Here is a 26,378-nt window from a genome sequence, read left to right on the forward strand (position 1 = left end):
TTGTTGAGGTAAAATTTAATAATTTTAGGATGAATTTTGTTTGATTTGATTAGGTTTAATTTAAATAAATTTTTTTTTTAATATTCATCTTCGTTTTTGTTTTTCATACATTTTTGTGAACTTTTCATAATTTTATTATTATCAAAAGACTGAATGTATTTTTGTTATTGGTATTAGAGAGAAATTACAAAATTTGCACACGGCAACGGTGCATGTTTCCGAATTTCACTACTTCATGAGCTGGCTTTTTGGCAGCTGAGTTTTGAACTCGAAATTTCCAACATTCATACTTCATACTGGTGTAAAGGCAGATGCCTCTATCCACTCAGCTACACGCTTTGTAAGTTGTCTCTTAGTATTGCTTTATTAAGTATACATAATATACTATACTATATACTATATTTTATGTTTTTAAGTCAAATTGTGTGGAATATTTTCAGGCACGTTCAGTAGAACTAAGTAACAATGGATTTTTAGAAGAGCGTTGAAGCAACAAATTCATTTTTAATTTATGTCTTTTTTTAATTTTATAAGAAAACAACTGAATTAAATAACTTAATTTAATTCTTTCTTAATTTTTATGTTGAACGCTTTCATGAACAATTTCACAAAGCACTGTATATGTATATTGTTTTCCTTAAATATATTTTTTTTATTTACTAATCCAACAATTACAGATTAGCCACCAATGTCGACCATAACTCGACAATCTTAAAAACAGGAAAACTTAAAGCAGCTAAACCATGATAAGACAACAACAACATACCCATTTGCCGCATCTTGAATTTCTTTCTGATCGGTGCCGGCGATTGTATTACGTCGTTTACCCCGTACACGTCTTGAACGTGATCGTCGGCTCACCGTTTGTACGTCATCGTTTAAATTGTTCGTCTCGGCCATGTTGCCGGTATAGCAACCGGTTGTAGATTTGCGCGCCGCACACATGCGCTGAAAACGTTTGCCCGATGTGTCCACCGATATAACTTCGGCGGGATACCTGATGAAGAAAAAAAAAACATAAAAAATAACAAGTAAAGGTGTCTAAGTTCGGGTGTAACCGAACATTGTATACTCAGCGTGAGCTTTCAATTGCACATCTCATTTCAGATAAATTACTTTTCTACATAACACGTGGCACCGCCCGTTTAAAAAAAAATGTCTCTCCATTTCCTATTACAATAAAACTTGATAAGTGAAATATCATTGATTCAAAATTATTTATTGCTAAGTTATAGCTTATTATTCTAGTCTACGACCTTCTTAAACTTGCTTTATATCTAAGTTTCCGTGGTCTTTAACCGATCCCGTCCATTTATACTAGAAATATTTCCTGCTATAGGGAAAATCTGTGTACACAATTTTATTACGATCCGTTAATTTTTCTTCGAGTTATGGCTCCCGAAACATAGAAAATTGCTTAGTCGCAAAAGGGGCGGTGCCAGGCCCATTTTTTAAAATTTGCAGTTTTTCCTATTTATTGTTATAAATCTACTTGGGAAATGGAATACCATTGTTATAAAGCTCTTTTTTGCAAAGATATAGCTTATTTTATTCGTCCACGACCCTTTTAACAATCTTTTATATAAAAGTAGGCGTGGTCCTTAACCGATTTCGTTAATTTTTAAAAAAATTTTTATCAAAAGTCTCAATGTGAGTCCACATGTCAAATTTCAGCATTCTAGGTGCATTATTTACTAAATAATCAGGTTTTTTGTGTTTTCCAAAATGTTATATATATAAAAAGTGGGCGTGGTTATCATCCGATTTCGCTAATTTTCAATACCAATCTATTCTGGGTCCAGATAAGCTCGTGTACCAAATTTAGTGAAGATATCTCAATATTTACTCAAAGTTATCGTGTTAACGGACAGACGGACGGACGGACATGGCTCAATCAAATTATTTTTCGATACTGATGATTTTGAAGTCTATATCTATCTCGATTTCTTTATACCTGTACTACCAACCGTTATCCAATCAAAGTTAATATACTCTGTGTGCAAAGCACGCTGAGTATAAAAATAAGATTGTAAGAAAGTTGCTGGCACATTTAATAGCAGATCACAAGGTTCTCTTTCGTGTCTGTGTGTGTGTGTGTGCTAGTAAGATGTGGGCAACTTTAATTGAATAAACAATAAAATTGCATTGTAAATAGTCGATCAAAGGGGCGGTATTGTGGTGGTAATGAATGCGGTAGCTGAGTTCAGTAATAGTGAACGAGTAGGAAGGAATCTTTTACGAGGTAGATTGTAGTAGCTTTTAGTTTGTATAGGTTCTCATCGTATTGGCTTAGTTTTTAGAGTTGTTGTTGTTTACCATGACTTTTTTGTTTTTTCTTCTATCCAAATTGGAATGGATAATTTAGAGGTTAATTGCATTCAATGCCATTACTAGCGATCACGAAGTTATCTTATTAATTTTTATTAGGCCAAACGATAATCTCGAACAACGTTGTACATTCTCATGTACCTAAGAAATATCAAAACATATGTAATTTTTTTTGCTTAAGGAAAAAATAGGAAATAAGTTCTTGTGGCTCGTCAGAAACACATTCGCGACCATCTAGCATAGTAAGTTTTTATGATAATTTTATTGGCTTATGAAGCCTATTGAACACCACTGCTGAGCAGCTGAAAGCACAATTCAAACGAAAACTTAATTACTTGTACATCACGTTCAATCATATATCTCTATACATCAACACGGATTTGTACCCTCGAGATCAACTTGCTCAAATCTGGTCTTAATTACAAACAAAATAGTTAACACCTTTGAGAGCCAAGCACAGTTAGATGTAGTTTACACTGACTTTTCTAAGGCATTCGACAAGGTAGACCACTCCATTCTCTTGGAAAAACTCAAAGCATTCGGCATTAACGGAAACCTTCTAGATTTTTTCTCAAGTTTTCTTATGGGACGAAAACTTTTCGTCCAAATGGAATCCGCTAGATCTCAAACTTACATACATGCTTGGTCAGGTATCCCCCTAGGTACACATCTTGGGCCTCTCCTCTTTTTACTATTTGATAATGACCTTCCTTATCAATTTTCAACTGCGGATTGTCTTATGTTTGCGGATGATGTTAAATTATTCCTAAAAATTCAAAATACAATTGACTGTTCTAGTCTTCAGTCTGATCTAAATAATCTTTCTAATTGGTGTATATTAAATCATCTCCATCTAAATGTTAGTAAATGTTGCGTCATCACGTTTGCTAAAAAGTCTAAGACAGTGACTTGCGACTATATACTAAATGGACAAAAATTGTGCCGTAAAGATACTATTAAGAATCCAGGGGTTATTTTCGACTCTAGGTTGACCTTTTCCAACCATGTAGACCATGTGGTGTCGAAGTCTTTTTCTATGATTGGTTTTATACGCAGAAACACTGTGGATTTTGTTGACCCACTTACTCTCAAAGCGCTGTACATATCTTTAGAGCGTAGTCAATTGGACTATGCTCTATAATTTGGAACCCTTACTATCAAAATCTTACTTCTATAATTGAAAAGGTGCAAAGGGTGTTCACTAGAATGGCTTTGCGTCCTCGGTCATGGCCTGATGGGCTTCCAAACTATACTGGCAGACGCAAGTTCTAGGTCTACAAAGTTTGGAAGAGAGAAGGTCTTATTTTTCTATTATTTTTGTGTATAATGTGATGAATTCTAGAATCAACTGTGAACTCATTTCTAATTTAATACATGTTCACTCATCAAGTCTTAATTTAAGGACAACTCGTTTATTCGATGTAATTTTTCATGCAACCAATTATGGTTTCAATGAGCCACTCACAAGATGCGTTCGAATATGCAATTCATATGCTAAAAATTTGAATTTCAGTTTAGAGATAAGTAGCTTTAAGACTAGTCTCTTTATACTTTTTAATTAATGAGTCTGTTAGAACTATTCGATAGACAATAATAAATAAATAAATAAATAAATAATTAAGTAACTTATCTCATTAACTAATTTAAATGTCTAAATGACAAGGACCCTCTTGATTGCTTTCGCTGAAGCTTTTTGAGAACAGATTCGTCGGATTCTTAACGGTAACCAATGATAACGAAAGGTATTGTTTTATTATTGACATGTTATCGATGACGAATTATTACCGTCGAGTTATCGGTTGTTTATCGGATTGTTATCGTACAGTCTTCGGCTTCTTATTGGTTCCTCACGGACTTATTATCGACGGTTTAGAGATGTGTCATCGTTTTTACATTAAACTCTTATCGGTATCTGTATCATAACAAATGGGCGAACCGTCGATAACAAATTGGTAGCACTCCGATAAGAAATCCATAGCTTGCGATATAAAATCGATAATTTTTTATAACAAAACGATAACGGGGCGCGGTGCACTAGCTATATACATACATACATACGTAATATGTGACCCGGCCTATGAAAAGGTGGCTTATGACTCAAAAAAAAAAAAAACAGCCGTTAACAGCTGTTTCTCGCAAAAAAATGCGAGCTCTACAACTCATATAGCTTCGACGGAGGTAGGGAGTTGCTACGTGGCAATTATTAAATAACTGAAAACCGTTAGTTAATGTAGTATCACATTGCATCCTAAAACACAGCGGTATTGAAGGGAATGAACTTGCAGATGAGATGGCTGGGAAAGGTTCCGATTTGGACAAAAGTGAAGTGGACAGCTCCGTCCGACCACCGCTGGGTATCTCCTGCGGAGAATCGAGGAATAAGAGAACAGGGCAACGGACTTGCTATTGACCAACAGGTTTGACTGCTAAGTCTCAAGGTCCTTATGGCCATGCATGGATAGGCAAGGCACCAGCTTCCTTCTCAAACTGAACAAATCCGCGGTGAGGGTACTTACGGGTGTCATCACAGGTCATTGAGCTATCGCACCAATGCTCCGACGGTGGCGAATACCAACAAACTCCCTCTGTAGAAGCTGTCAGGACGAGGAGGAAGAGGAGTCGATCTACCACTTTCACTGCCGATGTCCGGGGCTTCAAAGAGGAAGGCTCAGATTTCTGGGCGCACGGTTCTTCGATAGCCTGGCAGAGATTGGGAAGGCGGATGTCTCGCTTCTTCTTAGGTTCATACGGGAAAGCAAGTGGTTCGTTGAGGACGACTAGGAGGTAATGGGGTTAAACGAATGCGCCGCCACACTGCACTTACTGAGGGCACTCACAATGACACAAATGCTTCCGGATGGAAGCCTGGGTAATACAAACGCACGCCCGCTTAAACTAACCTTACCTAAGATATTTTATACAGTTGGGACAGCGTTCAATAATTGTATACTATTCGTAGCCAGCACTGAACTAATCTGTAGAACAAAAGAATTAACAGAAAAAGTTGGGTTAGATTAGGTTGAACTGGTCCATCCGCGAGGAACTCATGTAGACTGAATGAATCCACTGACAGGAATTATTTGATGCCAGAAGGTCCAGTCAGAATACCCCTTACGAGCCACAGTAATGATAATAGTCACTTTGTATAGCGCTTGGTTCCACGCCTTTCTTGCAAGGTTCATCATGTGCTACTCTCGCCTTCTCTTAATCTCGCCTTGTCAGATTGGGACGATAACGGTAAAACCTTCGCAGGATTCGCCTTTCCTAGTTAGCTCTTCCGCTCTTTCATTGCCATCTATTTCCATATGGTCAGGGACACACGAGCAAATATTTCCAAGAGCCAAAGAAAACAAATTATACTATTGCTAAGTTCCTTCGTTGCTTGAATGCTTCATCTATTAAAAATCTTTTCTCTAATCTCCATCCATTGTTTTGGTTTTTGGAAACATCATAGCGCTAACTGTTTTCAAAACATACATATCTCATCGATGTATCAGATAACAATTAGTCAAATAAACTCCCACTGCTTCGCTTTGTAGAAATAAGAATTGGAGAAAGGTTATTAATTATGTAATGAAGTAATTAGGCAAAAAATGAATTTGACAACAAAAACAACTGTATTTAAAGCCATACATAAAATCCCACAAACATCATTTATCATCTACATTTCTCTTGTGTACTTAAAATGCGCTCCCTTTCACCTTTTGCCTTTGATCTTAGACCGAACAACTCATTATTCTAATGCTTATTAGCCATTTACCAATAATACTGTTTTGACAATTACTAGTCATTAGCGAATACAAAAGGGATAACGCTCAGCGTATATTTATGCAATCACAAAACCAAACAAGCATTTTAACTCTTCACTTCACTTTCAACTCACCTTAAAGCTATTATTTTACATTGTTCCTCGGGTGAAGGCAGTCGATGATTCAAAGGCACATCTTTATTTATATCATTAGGCAGTTGCGTATTGTCGCCAATTTGGCTGACATTTATGGCGTAAAGTGCGTCGACCGCATCGGCAGACAACACGGACGGAGATAGGGCGGGTGTCAATACCCCATTATCGCCAATCACCATCGAGGTGCTAATGGACGTGTCAACGTGATGCATACAATCGGGCGTGACTGTCACATCACCTAACGCTTCGCTGGAGGTCCATTTGCGTAGGTCTTCTATGGCGGCGGGCTATAACAAACAGAAGAAAAGAATTGTAATACATATTAATGTTAATAAGTTATGGGAAAATGCAAGATAACTAATTAAACAAAATATGAGATTTTTTTATTCGGGAAAATTAAGTGTGTACCCTGCCAAACCTAACCTATGGGAAATTTTCAGTTAGAGAGGAGCAACTATGCATTTTTATTTATGGCATTTCGGCATAAGTGTGAGAAGGATGCAAGATCATACGTACACGACTCGTTCAAGTGGAAAGTGGATAAAATCCGCACACTGCCTATACAAAATTATCCAATTTTTGAGCCACTTTTTTACTCGTGCATTATCCAGTTTTTTGGTTGGCAGCGTAGTAGGGATAGTATTCATATCACACATACAATTGCCAGAAAAAATACTAATTCTTGATACAGTATTTTTTCAATTTTAGTGGAAAAATTTTGATGATTGAAACTGAATCTTAAAAAAAAAATTGTAAAAGGTTTGCAAAACCAGTGTATTGTGTTCTTCTTGACTTATCTTTTTCCATCAGCTTTTTGTTATACTCAGCTGAGCAGAGCTCACAGAGTATATTAACTTTGTTCGCATAACGGTAATCCGTAACGGCATAAACTAATCGAGATAGATATAGTCTTCTATATATCAAAATGATCTGGGTGAAAAAAGAAATTCATTTAGCCATGCCCGTCCGTCCGTCCGTCTGTAAACACGATAACTTGAGTAAATTTTGAGGTATCTTGATGAAATTTGGTGCGTAGGTTCCTGGGCGCTCATCTTAGATCGCTATTTAAAATGAACGAAATTGGACTACAACACGCCCACTTTTTCGATATCGAAAATTTCGAAAAACCGAAAAAATGCGATAATTCATTACCAAAGACGGATAAAGCGATGAAACTTGGTACGTGCGTTGACCTTATGACGCAAAATAGAAAATTAGAAAAATTTTGGACAATGGGCGTGGCACCGCCCACTTTTAAAAGAAGGTAATTTAAAAGTTTTGCAAGCTGTAATTTGGCAGTCGTTGAAGATATCATGATGAAATTTGGTAGGCACGTTACCCCTATTACTATATGTGTGTTAAATAAAAATTAGCAAAATCGGATGACGAACACGCCCACTTTAAAAAAAATTTTTTTTAAGTCTAATTTTAACAAAAAATTTAATATCTTTACTGTATAAGAGTAAATTATGTCAACATTCGACTCCAGTAATGATATGGTGCAACAAAATACAAAGATAAAAGAAAATTTCAAAATGGGCGTAACTCCGCCCTTTTTCATTTAATTCGTCTAGAATACTTTTAATGCCATAAGTCGAACAAAAATTTACCAATCCTTGTGAAATTTGGTAGGGGCATAGATTCTATGACGGTAACTGTTTTCTGTGAAAATAACCGAAATCGGTTGAACGGCCAGTTTTTATACACAGTCGACCGTCTGTCCTTCCGCTCGGCCGTTAACACGATAAATTGCGCAAAAAGCGATATATATCTGAAGTCGCTTTATCTTGGTATAAAATATGGCCGAAATCCGACTATGACCACGCCCACTTTTCCGATATCGAAAATTACGAAAAATGAAAAAAAATGCCATAATTCTGTACCAAATATGAAAAAAGGATTGAAACATGGTAATTCGATTGGTTTATTGACGCAAAATATAACTTTAGAAAAAACTTTGTAAAATGGTTGTGACACCTACCATATAAAGTAGAAGAAAATGAAAAAGTTCTGCAGAGCGAAATCAAAAGCCCTTGGAATCTTGGCAGGAATACTGTTCGTGGTATGACATATATAAATAAATTAGCGGTACTCGACAGAAGCTGTTCTGGGTCACCCTGGTCCACATTTTGGTCGATATCTCGAAAACGCCTTCACATATACAATTGAGGGCTACTCCCTTTTAAAACCCTCATTAATACTTTTAATTTGATACCCATATTGTACAAACAAATTCTAGAGTAACCCCTGGTCCACCCTTATTGCGATATCTCGAAAAGGCGTCCACCTATAGAACTAAGGCGCACTATGTTTTAAATAACACCTTTTTTTTTAAATTAACACCTTTCATTTGATACACATGTCATACAAACACATTCCAGGGTTACCCTAGGTTCATTTTGCTAAATGGTGATTTTCCCTTACTTTGTTTCCAACGCTCTCAGCTGAGTATGTAATGTTCGGTTACACCCGAACCTAGCCTTCCTTACTTGTTTTACTTTGTAGTTTTGCCATTGCTGTTACTTTTTACTCTCTCTTTGCTTTTCCCTTCTTTTCCTCTATCACACTCCAATGTCCATTTTTACTTCATTCTTCTCAGTACGTTTTTCTCTTTCATTTTCACTCCTTCCCCTGTACCTATTCCACTACTCTTCCTATCTAAAACTAAATTTAACTTACGTGAAGCTTTCACATTTTTTCGAAAAATAGAGATATATTTTTGAAAATTTGTAAAAAAAAATATAAAAAAAATTTTACCGAATATAAAGGTAAATAAAAAAATTAGTGTAAGGCGCGAAAACCTCCGAAGAGATTTTAGGCCGAGCTTCTCATCTAGTTTGCGCCGTGCTCCTTTTCATTGAGAAATTCATGGCAGAAACACACGCGGAGTGCTTACCAAACACTGCCGAGGGGCGACCCAGCTTAAAAAATGTTTCTTCTAATTGAAAAAAATTGTTTCCAAAACTTTGATGTTGTTTTGCCATAGGCGTGGACCCAAAATCTTCAGTGCGGTAGGCGGTGCACGCTACCATCACACCACGGCAGCCGCCGATATTTCCAATTTATTTTTAGCTTTGGAAAATAAAAAAAAATTTTTTCGTAATTTTGCAAAACTTTATTTCTAGTTCTCAGTAACTTTGGAAACTATTCAAAACCTATTTGGAATAGAAAAAAAAAGGGTTTTTATACTTATATTATTTTTTAGTTTAAACAATTTTTTTTTTAAATCGGCGTAAATTTACAAAGCTTTCTTACTCCATATGTGTATGTGAGAGGAAATGCGATGAAAGCTGTTAAATACACAGAACTTTCTTCAAATTCGGAAGTACATTTTTTCAGGAACTACTTCTTTAAAAATTGTTTCATGTTCGACTTCTGTTTGTAGTAATAAATACACTTCCGGAAGGTTTTGAGGAGCATTAATGATGATGACTATGTTTCAGAAATCAGCACCATTACGGTACAAGTCCGAGCATCACAGGAACGATTTGATATGACCGTGTCGAATCTTCTAGGTCTATGAATTTTAGTCGCCTCTTACAGTAGGCATGTCTACCGCGGGAGTATTCTAAACCCTTTTGCTCGGTGGGTGGCAAAGCTTTCTTTCATTTCGTTTTGTATGCCAACTTAGCAGGCATAACATTTTCAGGGTATACGGGTTTGAAAAATTAGTACACTTTCGACTTAAACAATACTTCGTAAGCCTACGCAACGGTTTTCGATTCGTATAAAAATAAAAAAACATAAATAGTTTAAGCTTTGCGACCATATGAAATGCTTTTAATCATCGCAATTCGAGAGCCAATACGATTTTATCATTTTGCATTTTCTAATGCGTTTTAATATAACAGCGGTACTTCATATTTCATGGCACTTTATACACTTTATGTATATAAAATGTAGAGCTTTTTATACCGAGAAATATATATGTAACTTTTATTGTTTTTTGTTTTTTTTTTTAATTTGCGTGGGCTTATAAAAAGTCAATCAAGCAAATTAAAACAATAAAATTCTGTTCGCAATAAAAAGCTTACATTAAATTGAATTAAAAACCACTGAAAACAAATAATCAAAATAAAAGCGAAAAAATAAGAATAAGAACAATAGAAAAGTCTCATAGATAATCAAATAAAATGAATAAAGAAAACAATTTTGTGACAGTCAATTTAAGGAAGCGAGGTCCAAAAAATAAAGGGCCAATTGTCCAGTAGCTGAACATTGCGCTTTTATAGAAGAGAGGGTGCTAAAGTTTTCTATTTAACACATCTACAATCTAGAAATGAATGAGCAGCACATAGAATAGCGAAAATACAACTTGCTCTATTTTTTTTTACTCGCACACAAATTTATTCATTGCTTTTCGCGTGCAAAGCACAAACAAAAAAGTTAAATAGAAAACATGATGGAAAAAATATGGAAATAATGCTTAAGGTTATCCACTAAAGTTTGGACACGGATGGATTCGTAAAAGTATAAGTATGGAACTGCATGCCCAGTACGAATTAAAAGGCATGAGTTCGATGTGCGTCATGAATTCGATGTGCGACAATACAGGTGTATGTCTAGGGAACTAATGTTTTTAAATTAACTAGAGCTTGCCTATGGGTTAAAGTTAAACCACAACAGTAACTTTACAATAAACAAATCTGTGGCTTCCCGGCAAAACCAAAAAATCGCTTTTTTTGTTTAAATTGAGTTAGTGCGTGATTCGATGTCTGCAAATGTTAATCTTTCCAGAAAATATCACGGTGAAGTGTAAAAAATCATTTAAGAAGTCCTTTTCCTTAAAATTTAAGGATATTTATTTCATCTGGCAACTCAACTGCAATTTTATTTAATTTAATTTAGTTCAATGTAATTAAATTAAATTAAATTAAATTTTATTTTATTTTAAGGTAAATGTCCCTAATTTCGTGGTAGTACGTTATTTCGTGGCATTTCGATTTTTTCTTCCAAACAAGGAATTGGGGGAGTGTTTCTTTAAACTGAAAATTTCATAATAAAGATTGGTTTTTACTGTATAATAATTGACATTTTACTAAATTTTAATATTAAACCTAATATTAAATATTAAGCGATATAAAGTTGGAAGCTCGGAAAATGAGCCTGTTGTAAGGAGGCCTCTTAAGTAAACTGTTAAGGAGTCCAGTGTATTTTGTTAAGCCTGTAAAAATTGTATCGGTAAATTTTGTTTATAATGATAATTTTTTGGTATTTAGTGAACATTTCTTAAACCTTTCTATTACTGCAAAACACATTCCAATAATTTTTTTAACTTTTTTTTTAATATTTCTAACCCACGAAATTAGGGACACACTTTTTTTGTGATGGAACTAATTTCGTGGTACCCACGAAATTAGGGTAATATAATACTTTATGTTTTTCATATTTTCTTTAACATTTCATAAGAAACCCTATTTTATAAGTATTGTGATTATTAAATAAACCCTCGAGGAAGATTTTGATGTAATTTCGTGGCACACTTTTATTAATCTATTCGTCCATATTTTAATCAAAAAGCTCTGCGAAGCACAATATTTTAACGAAATAATGGCATTATAGAACTTTTGTTTATTCAATAATTAAAAAAATTTATCAAGATTTCAACTTCTTTACTATTGTTTTCAATGAATATTGATAATAGAAAAAAAAATTTGAATATAAACCTCAAATTACCGCTTAAAGCAATACCACGAATTTACGTACACCAAATTTAGTGCATGCTCCTAATTTCGTGATATACTGCGCATTTACATTTCAGCAGGAAAGCACACATTTTTGGAGTGGAGTTATTTATGCGCGTATTTTTTCAAATAAGTTTAAGAAATCTGCCTCAAACTTAGTTCGATCTATATTCGCTGATTATTGGGTTAATAACTTAATTTTATAGAAAAAATGGTAAAAGCTCGTTACACAAAAGAAGATTTGACAGAAGCGCTTAATGGTGTCACTAATGAAAAAATAAAAAACAAAAATAACAAAAAACAAATTTTAGTAATCATAAATAAAAGTAATTTTTAGAAAAGTCATCAATTGAATAAATTTTTTTTATTGTTTATCTTTGTTTTAAACCTTTTTCATTTAATGTTACTTATTTCATATCAATAATGTCTAAAGTTCTAAGAAATATTAGATTTAATAAAAAAATATAAAAAAAAAACAAACAAAAAATAAAAATAAAAAGTTTTTGAAAAGTACGTACGTTAAACTAATTTTTTTTACTTATTTATTTTGGTCTTGAAACTCTTTCTTTTCACAAATAAAATAACAATAAAAAAAAATAGTTTTAAATTTTAAATTTCTGAATATGAATTTCAGTAAATCAATTTGCGTGTCTTTAGGAATTTGCCTTTGAAATCAATTATAACTATTTTTTTTAATAAAAACATCACACAGTGAACGCCAATTACATTACAACCGAGAAAGGTGATACAATTTATAAATCAATGACATATATCCCAGGAGTGCCTGAAAGAATCAAGGGTTCAAATTTATATGATAGAGAGAAATATGAAATCGCGTTTGCTTACAACAACACTCTACGACCATTTTATAGTAATTTAAAGGACAAAACACCAAATCATGAGAAATCCAACGTGGTGTACAAAATTCCATGCAACGGCGATGGGTCCCACGTATGCGAACAAGTATATGTAGGGACAACTAAACTTAAACTAAAGACGAGGCTTTCCGCCCACAATTCGAATATTAAATTGAGAAATAATAATCCAGAAAACAAGACAGCATTGGCTGCGCACTGCAAAGACACGGGACACTATCCAGATTTTGAAAACGTAACAATTCTGGAACATGAAAAACATTATAATAAGCGCTTCATTTTGGAAACCTTACACATTTTGAACACCCCTAATGATATAAAAATGAATTTTAAATCAGATGTAGACCACTGTGCACAAACCTATAAAAATTAAGTCTTAAAACAACAACATCACGATGCTGTCAGTTAAGCACACTCACTAAACTTAAGCTGGAACAATAACTCTCGCAATGCTGAGAGCATAACATTCATTAAATACGTACATACATACATACATACATATATATATTTTTAACTTTTGTTGACACATTTTTTATTGTATACATATGATTTTTGTTTACACTTGCGGTACATCAAATTGTTTATATTCGCGGGAGATTTTTGATTTATCTTTATTTATATTTTTCGCTCTTTTGTTTCTACTAAAATTAACTTGTCATAATTTCTGTTTAGTCGATCATACATATCCATATGTGTAAGTCGTATTTTTCCTACGGAAATATATGATTAAAAGTGTTAATTGTTTTCTTTTCGTAGATTCTTGATGATGACTTCAGGTTGAAGTCGAAATATCGAACAAATAAATATATTTTGAATACTACTAAAAAAAGAAGTTTCATTCAATAATCTGGCCTAAAGCTCAATTAAAATTATCAAATGATAATAAAATTAGAGTTTAACTAAATACCACGAAATTAGGTACATCAGAAAATTTTTTCCACGAAATTAGGTACATTTGAGGTACTCACACATTTTGATTTATATAAATTAAAACATTTGTTAGTTTTGTTTGAAAGTAGGTGGAAACTTATCTTAATTGATCAACAAAAGGGAAAAATTTACCTTTTTAGTTTTCCTTCATTTTTTTTAACGCAAGAGAGGTAGAAAGTCAGAAAAATCCTTAGTACCACGAAATTAGGGACACTTACCTTATTTTATTTCATATTTCTCTCTTTTATTTTATTTTATGCTATTTAATTTAATTTCGTTTTATTTAGTTTAATTTACTTTCAGTTAATTTTATTTTAATGATTTAACTTTTTTCTTTGTTTTAAATTTTTTTTAACATAAATACAACCAAATAATGTGCAAAAATTTTAGAACCAATAAACCCACGTGCTTTGTTTTTGTAAGGACTTTCTGTGTCAATAATTAAAATCACACATTTGCCACCAAACGGCAGTGTATAATCTCTTCATGCACTTACATGTATACAAATTGGTTACCCACAGTTACTCACAAAAGTAAGAGTAAGTTAGAAATAGCTCAAAATTTTTCCTGAATTTTCAGATTTTTTTTTTTTGGCGAGGGTGTTGAGCAATTTCCCACATACATCGCATGGACAAAAATGTATTTTTATTGTTTTTCAATTTTTTTCAGCATAAACCAAGTGTGTACTTACTTTTGCGAGTAACCGTATATGCTCAAGATTTTCATCCATATTGTGGCGAATATTACCATCACTATGCTGTTAGTAAATAATCACAACAACGAAAACAGCAAGCAGCCACACTTAGGTACATGCACACATTAAGGCAAGCAACACTTACGTACATAGAAGGCGACGAAGAATATGTCACATACACATATACATGTTGTCATCAGCTAAGAGAAGAAGTAATTATTCACACATACCCACGCATATGGCTAGAAGAAAAGCATAAACTACAAATATACATGTATGTAACTGGGTAACCAAGCATGAGGTGCAGCTATTCTAGAACACATGGTCGTGAAACTATTAGACATTAGGATAATTGGCAAACGAGATAACCGAGAGTATAAAAGCAGCACAAGCTGAGGAATCAGTAATCAGTTTGATTTAAACACGCTCTTGTGAAGTATGTGATATTGAAGTATAATTTTACTACTCCCAAAGTAGTGCAAATTAAGCCCATTATGCAATACTGAATATTGGAGTTAATTATTCGACAGTTCAGCGAATTGAACGTTAGGTGAATAATTATCAGAAAGCCCCAGAATTCGTTACAATATATACGTGACGTCTTTGCATTTAGTTGCTGTGTGGATCATATCAGCTCTAAAGTCAATACTTATGCTTACATTCTGTACTACCTCTTACAGTATACCAATAGCACACACTACGCTTACACATTCTGTAGTATCTATATAGTACACCAATGCCTCGAACTACGCATCCCCTACATAGCATAGCACTAACGCTCACGCTTACACCCTATGCTTACATCCAGGATTCCCTCCATATCGCACAGATGCTTACACATAAATAAAAAAAGGATATGTTCAAAGCGACATCAAATCATCCAATTTCCTAATGGGTATTAGATAACGTACATATATGTTTCATTATATATCAATGATATCTACATAAGTGTATGCTTCAATGTCGGATGGCTTGCGTCGTCTCTCATCTGTGGTCATAAATAATGTGCTTAATATCTTTGAAACTTTCATAGGAACTTTGTGATGTGTGGTCCAGCAAAAACTGCAATAAAAACATGAGCAACTAATGGCACATGCAACAACTACGGCGATTGATGTAACGTATTAACTTATTTGCTGGAAGCATTGCGGTGTTGCTAATGTTGCCTTTTGCCTTATACATACATACATATGTAAATATATATAAGGAAATTATGACGATGTTGGCATTGCAGATAGTTGACATTGAAGATTGTGACTAGACTCAGAGCAGATGATTTGGATAACAAATGATTGTACTGTATATACAAATGCATTAAGTATATACACATAAATGCAACTACATATGTACATATACATATGTATATGTCTGCTTGTATATATAATTACAATAACATAACTTCAGCATTCAAAGCCAGAAGACACAATAAAAACAGTTTGAAAGAGTTGCTGAACTTGTCGATTTCAAAAAATTTTTAAAAATCATAAAATTTATACATGTAGGTTAAACTAAATAAGGTTTACAGTTAGTCTTGGCCCTTATATTCGCATAATTTTAATAAGAATACAAGCAAGAATTCTCTCAACATTATGAGATCAATGCTAAATTAATTTATTGATAGTAAAAAAAAATAACTGTATGAACTAATGATTTACATCTGAATGGAAGTCAATGAGGTCTATAATACTTTCTTGTATAATTCTTTGCGTCCAACCCATCAGCTTCTCCACTGTCAGTGCTACCAAAGCTCCACAGGCCCAAAACTTAAATGGTACATTTCATTAATTTAAAGGTATTAAAAAAATTGATATGTTATCGAAAATTTATCGACTTTTAATCGGAAAGTTATCGACATGTTACTGAAAAAATAGCTATCGAGTTGTTATCTTGTTACACTTCGAAAATCAATCGGTAACTTTTCGATAATTAATTGGTAACTTTTCGATGAAAAATGTCGATAACAAGCCGATAATAAGGCCATAATAATAACTGAAATGATTTAAAAACAAGTACTTAAGGAAGGCTAAGTTCGGGTGTGAACATTACATACTCAGCTGCCAAATTACAGCTTGCATAACTTTTAAATTACCTTCTTTTAAAAGTGTGCGGCGCCATGCCCATTGTCCAAAATTTTACTAATTTTCTAATCTGCGTCATAAGGTCAACCCACCTACTAAGTTTCATCGCTCTGTCCGGTAATGAATTATCACACTTTTTCGGTTTTTCGAAATTTTCGATATCGAAAAATTGGGCGTGGTTTCCGAGTTCGTTCATTTTAAATAGCGATCTGAGATGAGTGCCCAGGAACTTACATACCAAATTTCATTAAGATACCTCAAAATTTACTCAAGTTATCGTGTTTACGAACAGGCGGACGGACGGACGGACGGACGGTGGGACGGACATGGCTAAATGAATTTATTTTTTCGCCCAGATCATTGTGATATATAGAAGTCTATATGTATCTCGATTAGTTTATGCCGTTACGGGTACCGTTATGCGAACAAAATTAATATACCCTGTGTGCTCTACTCGGCTGAGTATAAAAACTCTTTAGCAATAAATCACATTAAACGATCTCAGTGATAGTGAGAAAACACTTGAAAAAAACTAATCACTGAAAAATCGGAAAAATAAAAAAAAAAATTTGGAAATCGGTTGTTGTCCGAGTTAGGTTAGGTTGAAATGTCTGGTCCGTGAGGACCTTACATAAACTGCATGAGTCCATAGCGTTGCCGAAGTTTGCTCGATCGATTTCTCCTGCAACCGGTACTTAGTACACCTGCTATCACTGACGAGGCCTAATTTAAAAGCGTGTGACGGAAGAAGGCAGTGTACGGTCGGAATACTTATCATGAGCCTACAGTGCGCTCTTTTTAGTGATAACACCTAAGTACCGCTATTTTGCAGAGAGGGTTTGTGGGACCTCTACTTTAACCTGGATTGACTCCGCATTCGATAACATCCATCTCATATGCTGTGAAGTAGTGAGTCGGATTAAAGCCACATGTAAATTTGTGCTTACGAATACTCGAGTTTTCCTCAATGAGCTTCGAAACTGGTATGTAGACAGCATTGTAAATTTTACCAAGTAGCGCAACTAACAGCTGATCGGTGAAAATTCGCACATTCACACGCACAGTTCTCGACTCAGTTTCAAAACAAAACTTTAGATTATTTAATTCAAATTTTCAAGTGAGATAATACTTACAAATTTATGTATACAGAATATATATGGCATTTTTGTTCTTATTAAAACAATATTTTCATTTATATTAAAGCTTTTATCATTTTTTTTTTTAACTTTGAAAAATCTCCGAACACCATTCCTTCATTATATGACATTCGACTGCCTAGTCCACTGCCTTCCACTCTATTCGCAACATAACCTCTACTTAAGCTGCCAAACTATATAGTAAACAATGGTAGACAGCTTATTGCATTGGTCGGACCATGGACCGATCTATCTTTATTATTTATGATGCGGTTTGTTGTTCTTGGGTAGGTTTTTTTCTAGATTTACATAAATACTTGCTGGATGTTGTTTTTTATCGGAGAAACCGACTATTCACTGAGAAAACATTAAGGTGCGATTTGTTTAAGACAGATGGAGAGCGAAACAGTAAGGAAGAAGGGGAAATATAAGCACAGAGCGATCGAGAGAGATATACCGAGGAAATACGAGCAAAACGAAAGAGGAATGAGAGATGAGAGGTTAGCGTGAGAGAAAATTGGAGAAAGAGAGAAAAGAGGAATCAGAAGAGGTGGATGAAAAAATATGAACGCGAAGAGTAGACGGCAAAGTAGAACAGTAGATAAGAAGAAAACTGAGCATTACATTTTTTTTTAAATAGGAAGGTGAAATAAAGTTCGGTAAGTTTGATGGTTTCGTACTTATTATGAATAACAAATAATGCGTTTCCGGTTCTTTGAAGCGATGCCATCCCTCGTTGTGGATTATGTCCACTCCTATGACTCTAAATAGATATTTGAGCTAGTATCAACTAAACCATATAGTTAGAATCGACATTGGTTACCCAACTTCGAAATTTTAAAAACTGTATGCAGTTCTGTAGAGCTTAAACCACTGTGAGCCGTCTTTGGGTTGCTTGGCTAGGCAATTAGTCGATTTTGGTAACACTATTAAGATTGTTGCTCCCATAGCTTGTTGGCTTGAAGCATGCAATTTTCAGTTGTGCATATGCAATTTAATCCCAACACTTGGTTCATGTTTACTTTGATCTCCATTTCTATTCATTTACATACCTAATAGCGTAGTCTAATACGGGGTCGTAAATGTGTAAACAAATTAGGCGCTGCTAATTTAAATACATTTTGGTAAAATCAATAAGCAAAGTACTGATTAACTACGTAAAATACTGAACTCATATTCAAATATGTTTTACATATATTGTAAATTCCGCTAATAGATTTGCTGAGGAGGTATTCACATGATTTTTTTCCTATCTAAGCACAGTTTATCTATTTCTAATAGTCGCATGCTAATTCTACATGTTAAACTCCTGTGCTGGTGTAATTTATATCATATTTTGCATGCCTTCCTTTCTTTTTGCAAAGCCTAAACCAAATTAGCCATTAGTGTTGCTATAGCCTTCGCTAGCTTTCTTGCGACATTCACTTGACACTCGTTTACCTATCTATCTCCAGCTGAGACCGAATGACTTTTAATCCTTCTCATATTTACGCATCATGTTAGTTAAAAGCCTTTCAATGATCCACTTACGACTAATGGCCAATACGTACAGGTAATGCGAAGCTAAGGTGGAAATAAACTAGTTGGCGGCCTTTCTTCTCCATTAACTCTTAATCCTATAACTTCTGTATCAGTTTCTTGAAATGAATGTAAAGATATGTGTGTTTGTATGGCCACATATCTACTTTACGACCAGCGCAAATTAAAAGCATTTGTTGGTGGACGAGTTGGTCATTGCGATGTGCTTTGCATGCGGGTATGAAGACCATTTACTACGAGAAAAGCTTTGTACACTGTATAACTGGTAACCATTGTGGCAAAGTCGGTATTCTGATGTAAGATATTTGGGTTCGATTTGTAATCGAATTATTATTGGCGTGTTATCGAACTGTTAAATATTGCCGGTTTACTATAGACGAGTTATCGGTATTTGTCAGTTTGTAATAGTTGGAAAACCTATAATTAGTCGATAGACGTTTTAATCTATAACAAACCTATAACCTACCTAAAACAAACCGATAACTCATCGATAACCGATCAGTAACAAATCGATTACACTTAGCGTATCTTACTAAGATGTAAGATATTTGTTATGGATCGTTGTCGAAATTTTTTCTGTTTGCTTTGTACGATTATCGGGATTTTTCGGTTCGTTATCGTTGAAAAACTGATAGCTAGTTGATAACTGTTGTTATCGAAAACAAACATTAAACAAATCGATAACACTTCGACATAAAATCAATAATCGGTACTGCTCTTTATTCAGATGTAATATATTTAGGTTCAATTTGTTATCGGCGAGTTATCGAAATGTTATCAATATGATTTCGATGAGTTATAGGTTTTTTATCATTGAAAAAAGCAATAACTTATCGATCTCCATTTTAAGTCATAAAAAACCTATAAACAACCTAAAACGAACCGATAACTTTAAGATAGAAAACCGATAACACTTTGAAAAAACTCGTATAATTATCGACAACATAGCGTGTAACATGCCTATAATGGTTGTTATCGATAACAAAGTCATATCTCAAAGATAAAGAATCGATAATATGCCGATAACAAATCGAATCCTGCCTATGCTCATTTTGATCTATAAATAAGTGATAAATCAATGAAAAGAAATCAATAACAACCCGATAAAGATTCAATAAAAAAAAAAACGAAATTCATCGATAACATGCCCAGTAACCGTCGATAATAAAAAATAACACTTCAATAAAAACCCTACAGCAAATCCATTAACGCTGATAATATTTCGATAACATGCTCATGATCAGTCGATAACAAAACGTTAGCACTTCCATAACATGCGGTATACACGCCGGTAACACTTCGACACTTTGGCAAACACTGGGGGCAATACTAGTTCACTTGCTTGATGTTATGGTGCTCAAACCGGGTAATTTCTATGAGGCCCTAGTCCAACATCCATTCCAGAATTAATTGCATTGTCGAACTTCTTTGATTTGATATTGATATTTGGAAAAGTGTAATCTGTCAAGAGATCACAGCCGTAAGTTGAGGCTGCCCATCACTGCTTACACGCGGAGAAACCCGCTTTTAGACTCACCACAGCTAATCTTCTCATCTTGATTGGCAATTGGCAGTCACCTCATGCTCTGTTCAGCCGCTACGTGCTTCATCCGTAACTATATCTTTCGGTTCGGTAAATAGCTGGAAGCTAGAGTCAGCGAATAATTGCTTGCATGTGGTTTTGTCACAGCATCTGAAGGATCGCAGTTAGTGGCACTGACAACTTGGAAGAAATCACTGCCACCGCGGCAGGTTTGCCTGTCGTAAGAGGCGACTAAAATATAAAATTATTTATAACAAGTAAGGAAGGCTAAGTTCGGGTGTAACCGAACATCACATACTCAGTTGAGAGCTGTGGAGACAAAATAAGGAAAATCACCATGTAGGAAAATGAACCTAGGGTAACCCTGGAATATGGTTGTATGACATGTGTATCAAATGGAAGGTATTAAAGAGTATTTTAAGAGAGAGTAGGCCATAGTTCTATGGATGGACGCCATTTACGGATATCGCCATAGTTCTATGGATGGACGCCATTTAGGGATATCGCCATAAAGGTGGACCAGGGCTGACTCTAGAATTTGTTAGTACGATATGGGTATCAAATGAAAGGTGGTAATGAGTATTTTAAAATGGAATGGGCTTTAGTTCTATAGGTGATCGCCTTTTCGAGAAATCGCCATAAAGGTGGACCAGGGGTGACTCTAGAATATGTTTGTACGATATGGATATCAAATGAAAGGTGGTCATGAGTATTTTCAAAGGGAGTGATCCTTAGTTCCATAGGTGGACGCCGTTTCGAGATATCGCCATAAAGGTGGACCAGGGGTGACTCTAGAATGTGTTTGTACGATATGGGAATCAAATGAAAGGTGTTACTGAGCATTTTAAGAGGGAGTGGGCATTAGGTCTATAGGTGGACGCCTTTTTGAGATATCGCCATTAGGGTGGACCAGGGGTGACTCTAGAATGTTTGTACGATATGGGTATCAAACGAAAGGTGTTACTGAGCATTTTAAGTGGGAGTGGGCATTAAGTCTATACGTGGACGCCTTTTCGAGATATCGCAATTAGGGTGGGCCAGGGGTGACTCTAGAATGTGTTTGTACGATATGGGTATCAAACGAAAGGTGTTACTGAGCATTTTAAGAGGGAGTGGGCATTAGACCTATAGGTGGACGCCTTTTCGAAATATCGCCATTAGGGTGGGCCAGGGGTGACTCTAGAATGTGTTTGTACGATATGGATATCAAATGAAAGGTGGTTATGAGTATTTTAAAAGGGAGTAATCCTTAGTTCTATAGGTGGACGCCTTTTCGAGATATCGCCATAAAGGTGGACCAAAGGTGACTCTAGAATGTTTGTACGATATGGGTATCAAATGAAAGGTGTTACTGAGCATTTTAAGAGGGAGTGGGCATTAAGTCTATACGTGGACGCCTTTTCGAGATATCGCAATTAGGGTGGGCCAGGGGTGACTCTAGAATGTGTTTGTACGATATGGGTATCAAACGAAAGGTGTTACTGAGCATTTTAAGAGGGAGTGGGCATTAGGTCTATAGGTGGACGCCTTTTCGAGATATCGCCATTAGGGCGGGCCAGGGGTGACTCTAGAATGTTTGTACGATATGGGTATCAAACGAAAGGTGTTACTGAGCATTTTAAGAGGGAGTGGGAATTAGGTCTATAGGTGGACGCCTTTTCGAGTTATCACCATTAGGGTGGACCAGGGGTGACTCTAGAATGTGTTTGTACGATATGGGTATCAAATGAAAGGTGGTAATGAGTATTTTAAAAGGGAGTAATCCTTAGTTCTATAGGTGGACGCCTTTTCGAGATATCGCCATAAAGGTGGACCAAGGGTGTCTCTAGAATGTTTGTACGATATGGGTATCAAACGAAAGGTGTTACTGAGCATTTTAAGAGGGAGTGGGCATTATGTCTATAGGTGGACGCCTTTTCGAGATATCGCCATTAGGGTGGGCCAGGGTGACTCTAGAATGTGTTTGTACGATATGGGTATCAAATGAAAGGTGGTAATGAGTATTTTAAAAGGGAGTAATCCTTAGTTCTATAGGTGGACGCCTTTTCGAGATATCGACATAAAGGTGGACCAAGGGTGACTCTAGAATGTTTGTACGATATGGGTATCAAACGAAAGGTGTAACTGAGCATTTTAAGAGGGAGTGGGCATTAGGTCTATAGGTGGACGCCTTTTCGAGATATCGCCATTAGGGTGGGCCAGGGGTGACTCTAGAATGTTTGTACGATATGGGTATCAAACGAAAGGTGTTACTGAACATTTTAAGTGGGAGTGGGCATTAGGTCTATAGGTGGACGCCTTTTCGAGATATCGCCATTAGGGTGGGCCAGGGGTGACTCTAGAATGTTTGTACGATATGGGTATCAAACGAAAGTTGTTACTGAGTATTTTAAGAGGGAGTGGGCATTAGGTCTATAGGTGGACGCCTTTTCGAGATATCGCCATTAGGGTGGGCCAGGGGTGACTCTAGAATGTTTGTACGATATGGGTATCAAACGAAAGGTGTTACTGAGCATTTTAATAGGGAGTGGGCATTAGGTCTATAGGTGGACGCCTTTTCGAGATATCGCCATTAGGGTGGGCCAGGGGTGACTCTAGAATGTGTTTGTACGATATGGATATCAAATTAAAGGTATTAATGAGGGTTTTAAAAGCGAGTGGCCCTTAGATGTATATGTGAAGGCGTTTTCGCGATATCGACCAAAATGTGGACCAGGTGATTCAGAAAATCATCTGTCGGGTACTGCTAATTTATGTATATATGCAATACCACTAACAGTATTCCTGCCAAGATTCCAAGGGCTGTTGATTTCGCCTTGTAGAACTTTTTCATTTTCTTCTACTTAATGTGGTAGGTGTCACACCCATTTTACAAAGTTTTTTCCAAAGTTATATTTTGCGTCAATAAACCAATGCAATTACCATGTTTCATCCCTTTTTTCGTATTTGGTATAGAATTATGGCATTTTTTTCATTTTTCGTAATTTTCGATATCGATAAAGTGGGCGTGGTTATGGTCGGATTTCGGCCATTTTTTATACCAAGATAAAGTGAGTTCAGATAAGTACGTGGACTAAGTTTAGTAAAGATATATCGGTTTTTGCTCAAGTTATTGTGTTAACGGCCGAGCGGACGGACAGACGGTGGACTGTGTATAAAAACTGGGCGTGGCTTCCACCGATTTCGCCCGTTTTCACAGAAAACAGTTACCGTCATAGAATCTATGCCCCAACCAAATTTAAGAAGAATTGGTAAATTTTTGTTCGACTTATGGCATTAAAAGTATTCTAGACAAACTAAATGAAAATGGGCGGAGCCACGCCCATTTTGAAATTTTCTTTTATTTTTGTATTTTGTTGCATCACATCATTACTGGAGTTGAATTTTGACTTAACTTACTTATATACAGTAAAGATATTAAATTTTTTGTTAAAATTTGAATTTAAAAAAAATTTTTTTTAAAAAGTGGGCGTGTTCTTCATCCAATTTTGCTATTTTTTATTTAGCACATATATAGTAATAGTAGTAACGTTCCTGCCAAATTTCATCATGATATCTTCAACGACTGCCAAATTACAGCTTGCAAAACTTTTAAATAACCTTCTTGTAAAAGTGGGCGGTGCCACGCCCATTGTCCAAAATCTTACTAATTTTCGCATTTTTTAGGTTTTTCGAAATTTTCGATATCGAAAAAGTGGGCGTGGTTATAGTTCGATATCGTTAATTTTAAATAGCGATCTGAGATGAGTGCCCAGGAATCTACATACCAAATTTCATCAAGATACCTCAAAATTTACTCAAGTTTTCGTGTTAACGGACAGACGGACGGACGGACGGACATGGCTCAATCAAATTTTTTTTCGATACTGATGACTTTGATATATGGAAGTCTATATCTATCTCGATTCCTTTATACCTGTACAACCAACCGTTATCCAATCAAAGTTAATATACTCTGTGAGCTCTGCTCAACTGAGTATAATAATAACGTGTCTTTAGGAGTGAACTGCCACAGTAAATAAAATTTTCTATCACTATTCTGTCACAGTTACGAATAAAAATCGATGCGACTGAAAAGATCATGGAGAGCCTCAAAAATCGAGAGATCTGTCTATCCTGTTGTCAAAATCACTAATAATACGGTATCAAAAGTATGTTACCTCGCTTAAGATTACACCTTTTGATATCCTGCAAGCTTCTAAACATAAGATCAAGGAGTTGACATGGATTTCTCTACTCTACAGGTCCCTTCCTTGAAAGCAAACTGCACTATTGCATCGTTCCAACCTTAAAACTGAAAACAAAACACATGAAATTGTAGCATTATTTCTGCCTAATTCTGAAATGGAAACCAAACACATCAATGAAGTTATTGTTTTTGCTACCGTGGCAAACTACTCGCTGTCTTGGCTTCTAAGCTCAAAAGAGGAGTTGCCTCTTAAATTACATTAAGTACTACACATTGGCGACATTTATGTTTGCAAGGGTAAGGTAATGGCGCTCTACACAGCCCAGCAATGTACGACATACATACGACTTGTAATGTGAATATTACTTACAACGCGAATAACTTCAGGATTAAGGATTCACTCAATAGTTATGATTGTCTTGGGAATTAAAGAAGTTTGTGCGTCAAGTTTTCTGGTTTTTGTTTAACTACACAAGAATCATAAAAGATGTTTATATACGTAAGTACTCATAGCGGACGGTATCAAAGCTATTATGTTCTGGATTATATATAAGAATTATAAGTAATAGAAGAACTTAAGAACTATTATGCTCAAGGATAAATTGACAAGAGAAAGGAATGTGCCTCACGTTTTTATGTGATATACCTACAAAAATATTACAGAAAGAGGAATTGTGGTCGTGTTTGAAGTTGATGATGGAACTTTAGTGTAAAGTGATATCAATCTAAGAATGATATTATTAATCCTTGAAATCTCTTTAAATGAAGAATGACTTTTTGAAAATAGCTTGAGCCGATGAGCTGGCAATTCTTTTTAGGGGCATTTCCGAATACACTGAGGGACCGTTAGAGGGTTACTTGGGTTTCGTGACGAGGTGGCCCGAATCATGCGCATAAGCTGCAAACTCTAGAAAAACTGACCTCTTCTAGTTTACACGGAGGTAAGAAGTTCCTGAACTTAGGCAACTCTCAATTGAGGGACTACCGCTGGTGATATCTGTGAGCTTATTCTTGACAGTAAGCTGTCATGGAAGCTTAGTGTAGAGAACATGGGTAGGAAGCAGGGCCGTAGAGAGGAAATCCGGGCCCGGGACTAAACAATTTACGGGCCCCCCAGAAAAAATCCACTAATACATTTGATTAACTTGAATTAATGACGTCTCATCCATGAATCATTATTGATGGATTACATAAAAAAAATGTTTGAAACATCAACTAAATCATTTTTAAGACTAAGAGCTGACAATAAAATTAACACAGAATATTTACTATTTATATTGTTTTACTGTAACGTAGAAATAAAATTCTCTTTTGACAGCCACATATTGTTTCAAATAATCTTTTCTAGTTATTTGGTAACATTTTAATACATATCTGATAAATTTAACGATGATAATAAATTTTAATTATTCAATATAGAAAGTTCGGATATCAAAGAGTGGCTTTACTTGCTTTTTCGCTGCAAAATTTGTATAATA

The 26,378-nt window shown here is 35.3% G+C and overlaps 1 protein-coding gene across 2 annotated transcripts in view; it reads right to left on the minus strand.

The window, feature by feature from the left end:
• gukh (GUK-holder) overlaps positions 1–26,378 on the minus strand; it is a 364,151-nt gene that overhangs the window by 67,715 nt on the left and 270,058 nt on the right. For both annotated transcript variants that reach the window (XM_067760725.1, XM_067760726.1), the window contains exons 3-4: positions 6,212–6,519; positions 767–997 (exon numbers count right to left, since the gene is read on the minus strand). In XM_067760725.1, the coding sequence (XP_067616826.1) occupies positions 767–997; positions 6,212–6,519 (539 nt within the window). The remainder of the gene's footprint in view (positions 1–766; positions 998–6,211; positions 6,520–26,378) is intronic.

The sequence above is a fragment of the Eurosta solidaginis genome, chromosome 1, assembly GCF_040869045.1.
Source record: "Eurosta solidaginis isolate ZX-2024a chromosome 1, ASM4086904v1, whole genome shotgun sequence".
Lineage (NCBI taxonomy): Eukaryota > Metazoa > Arthropoda > Insecta > Diptera > Tephritidae > Eurosta > Eurosta solidaginis.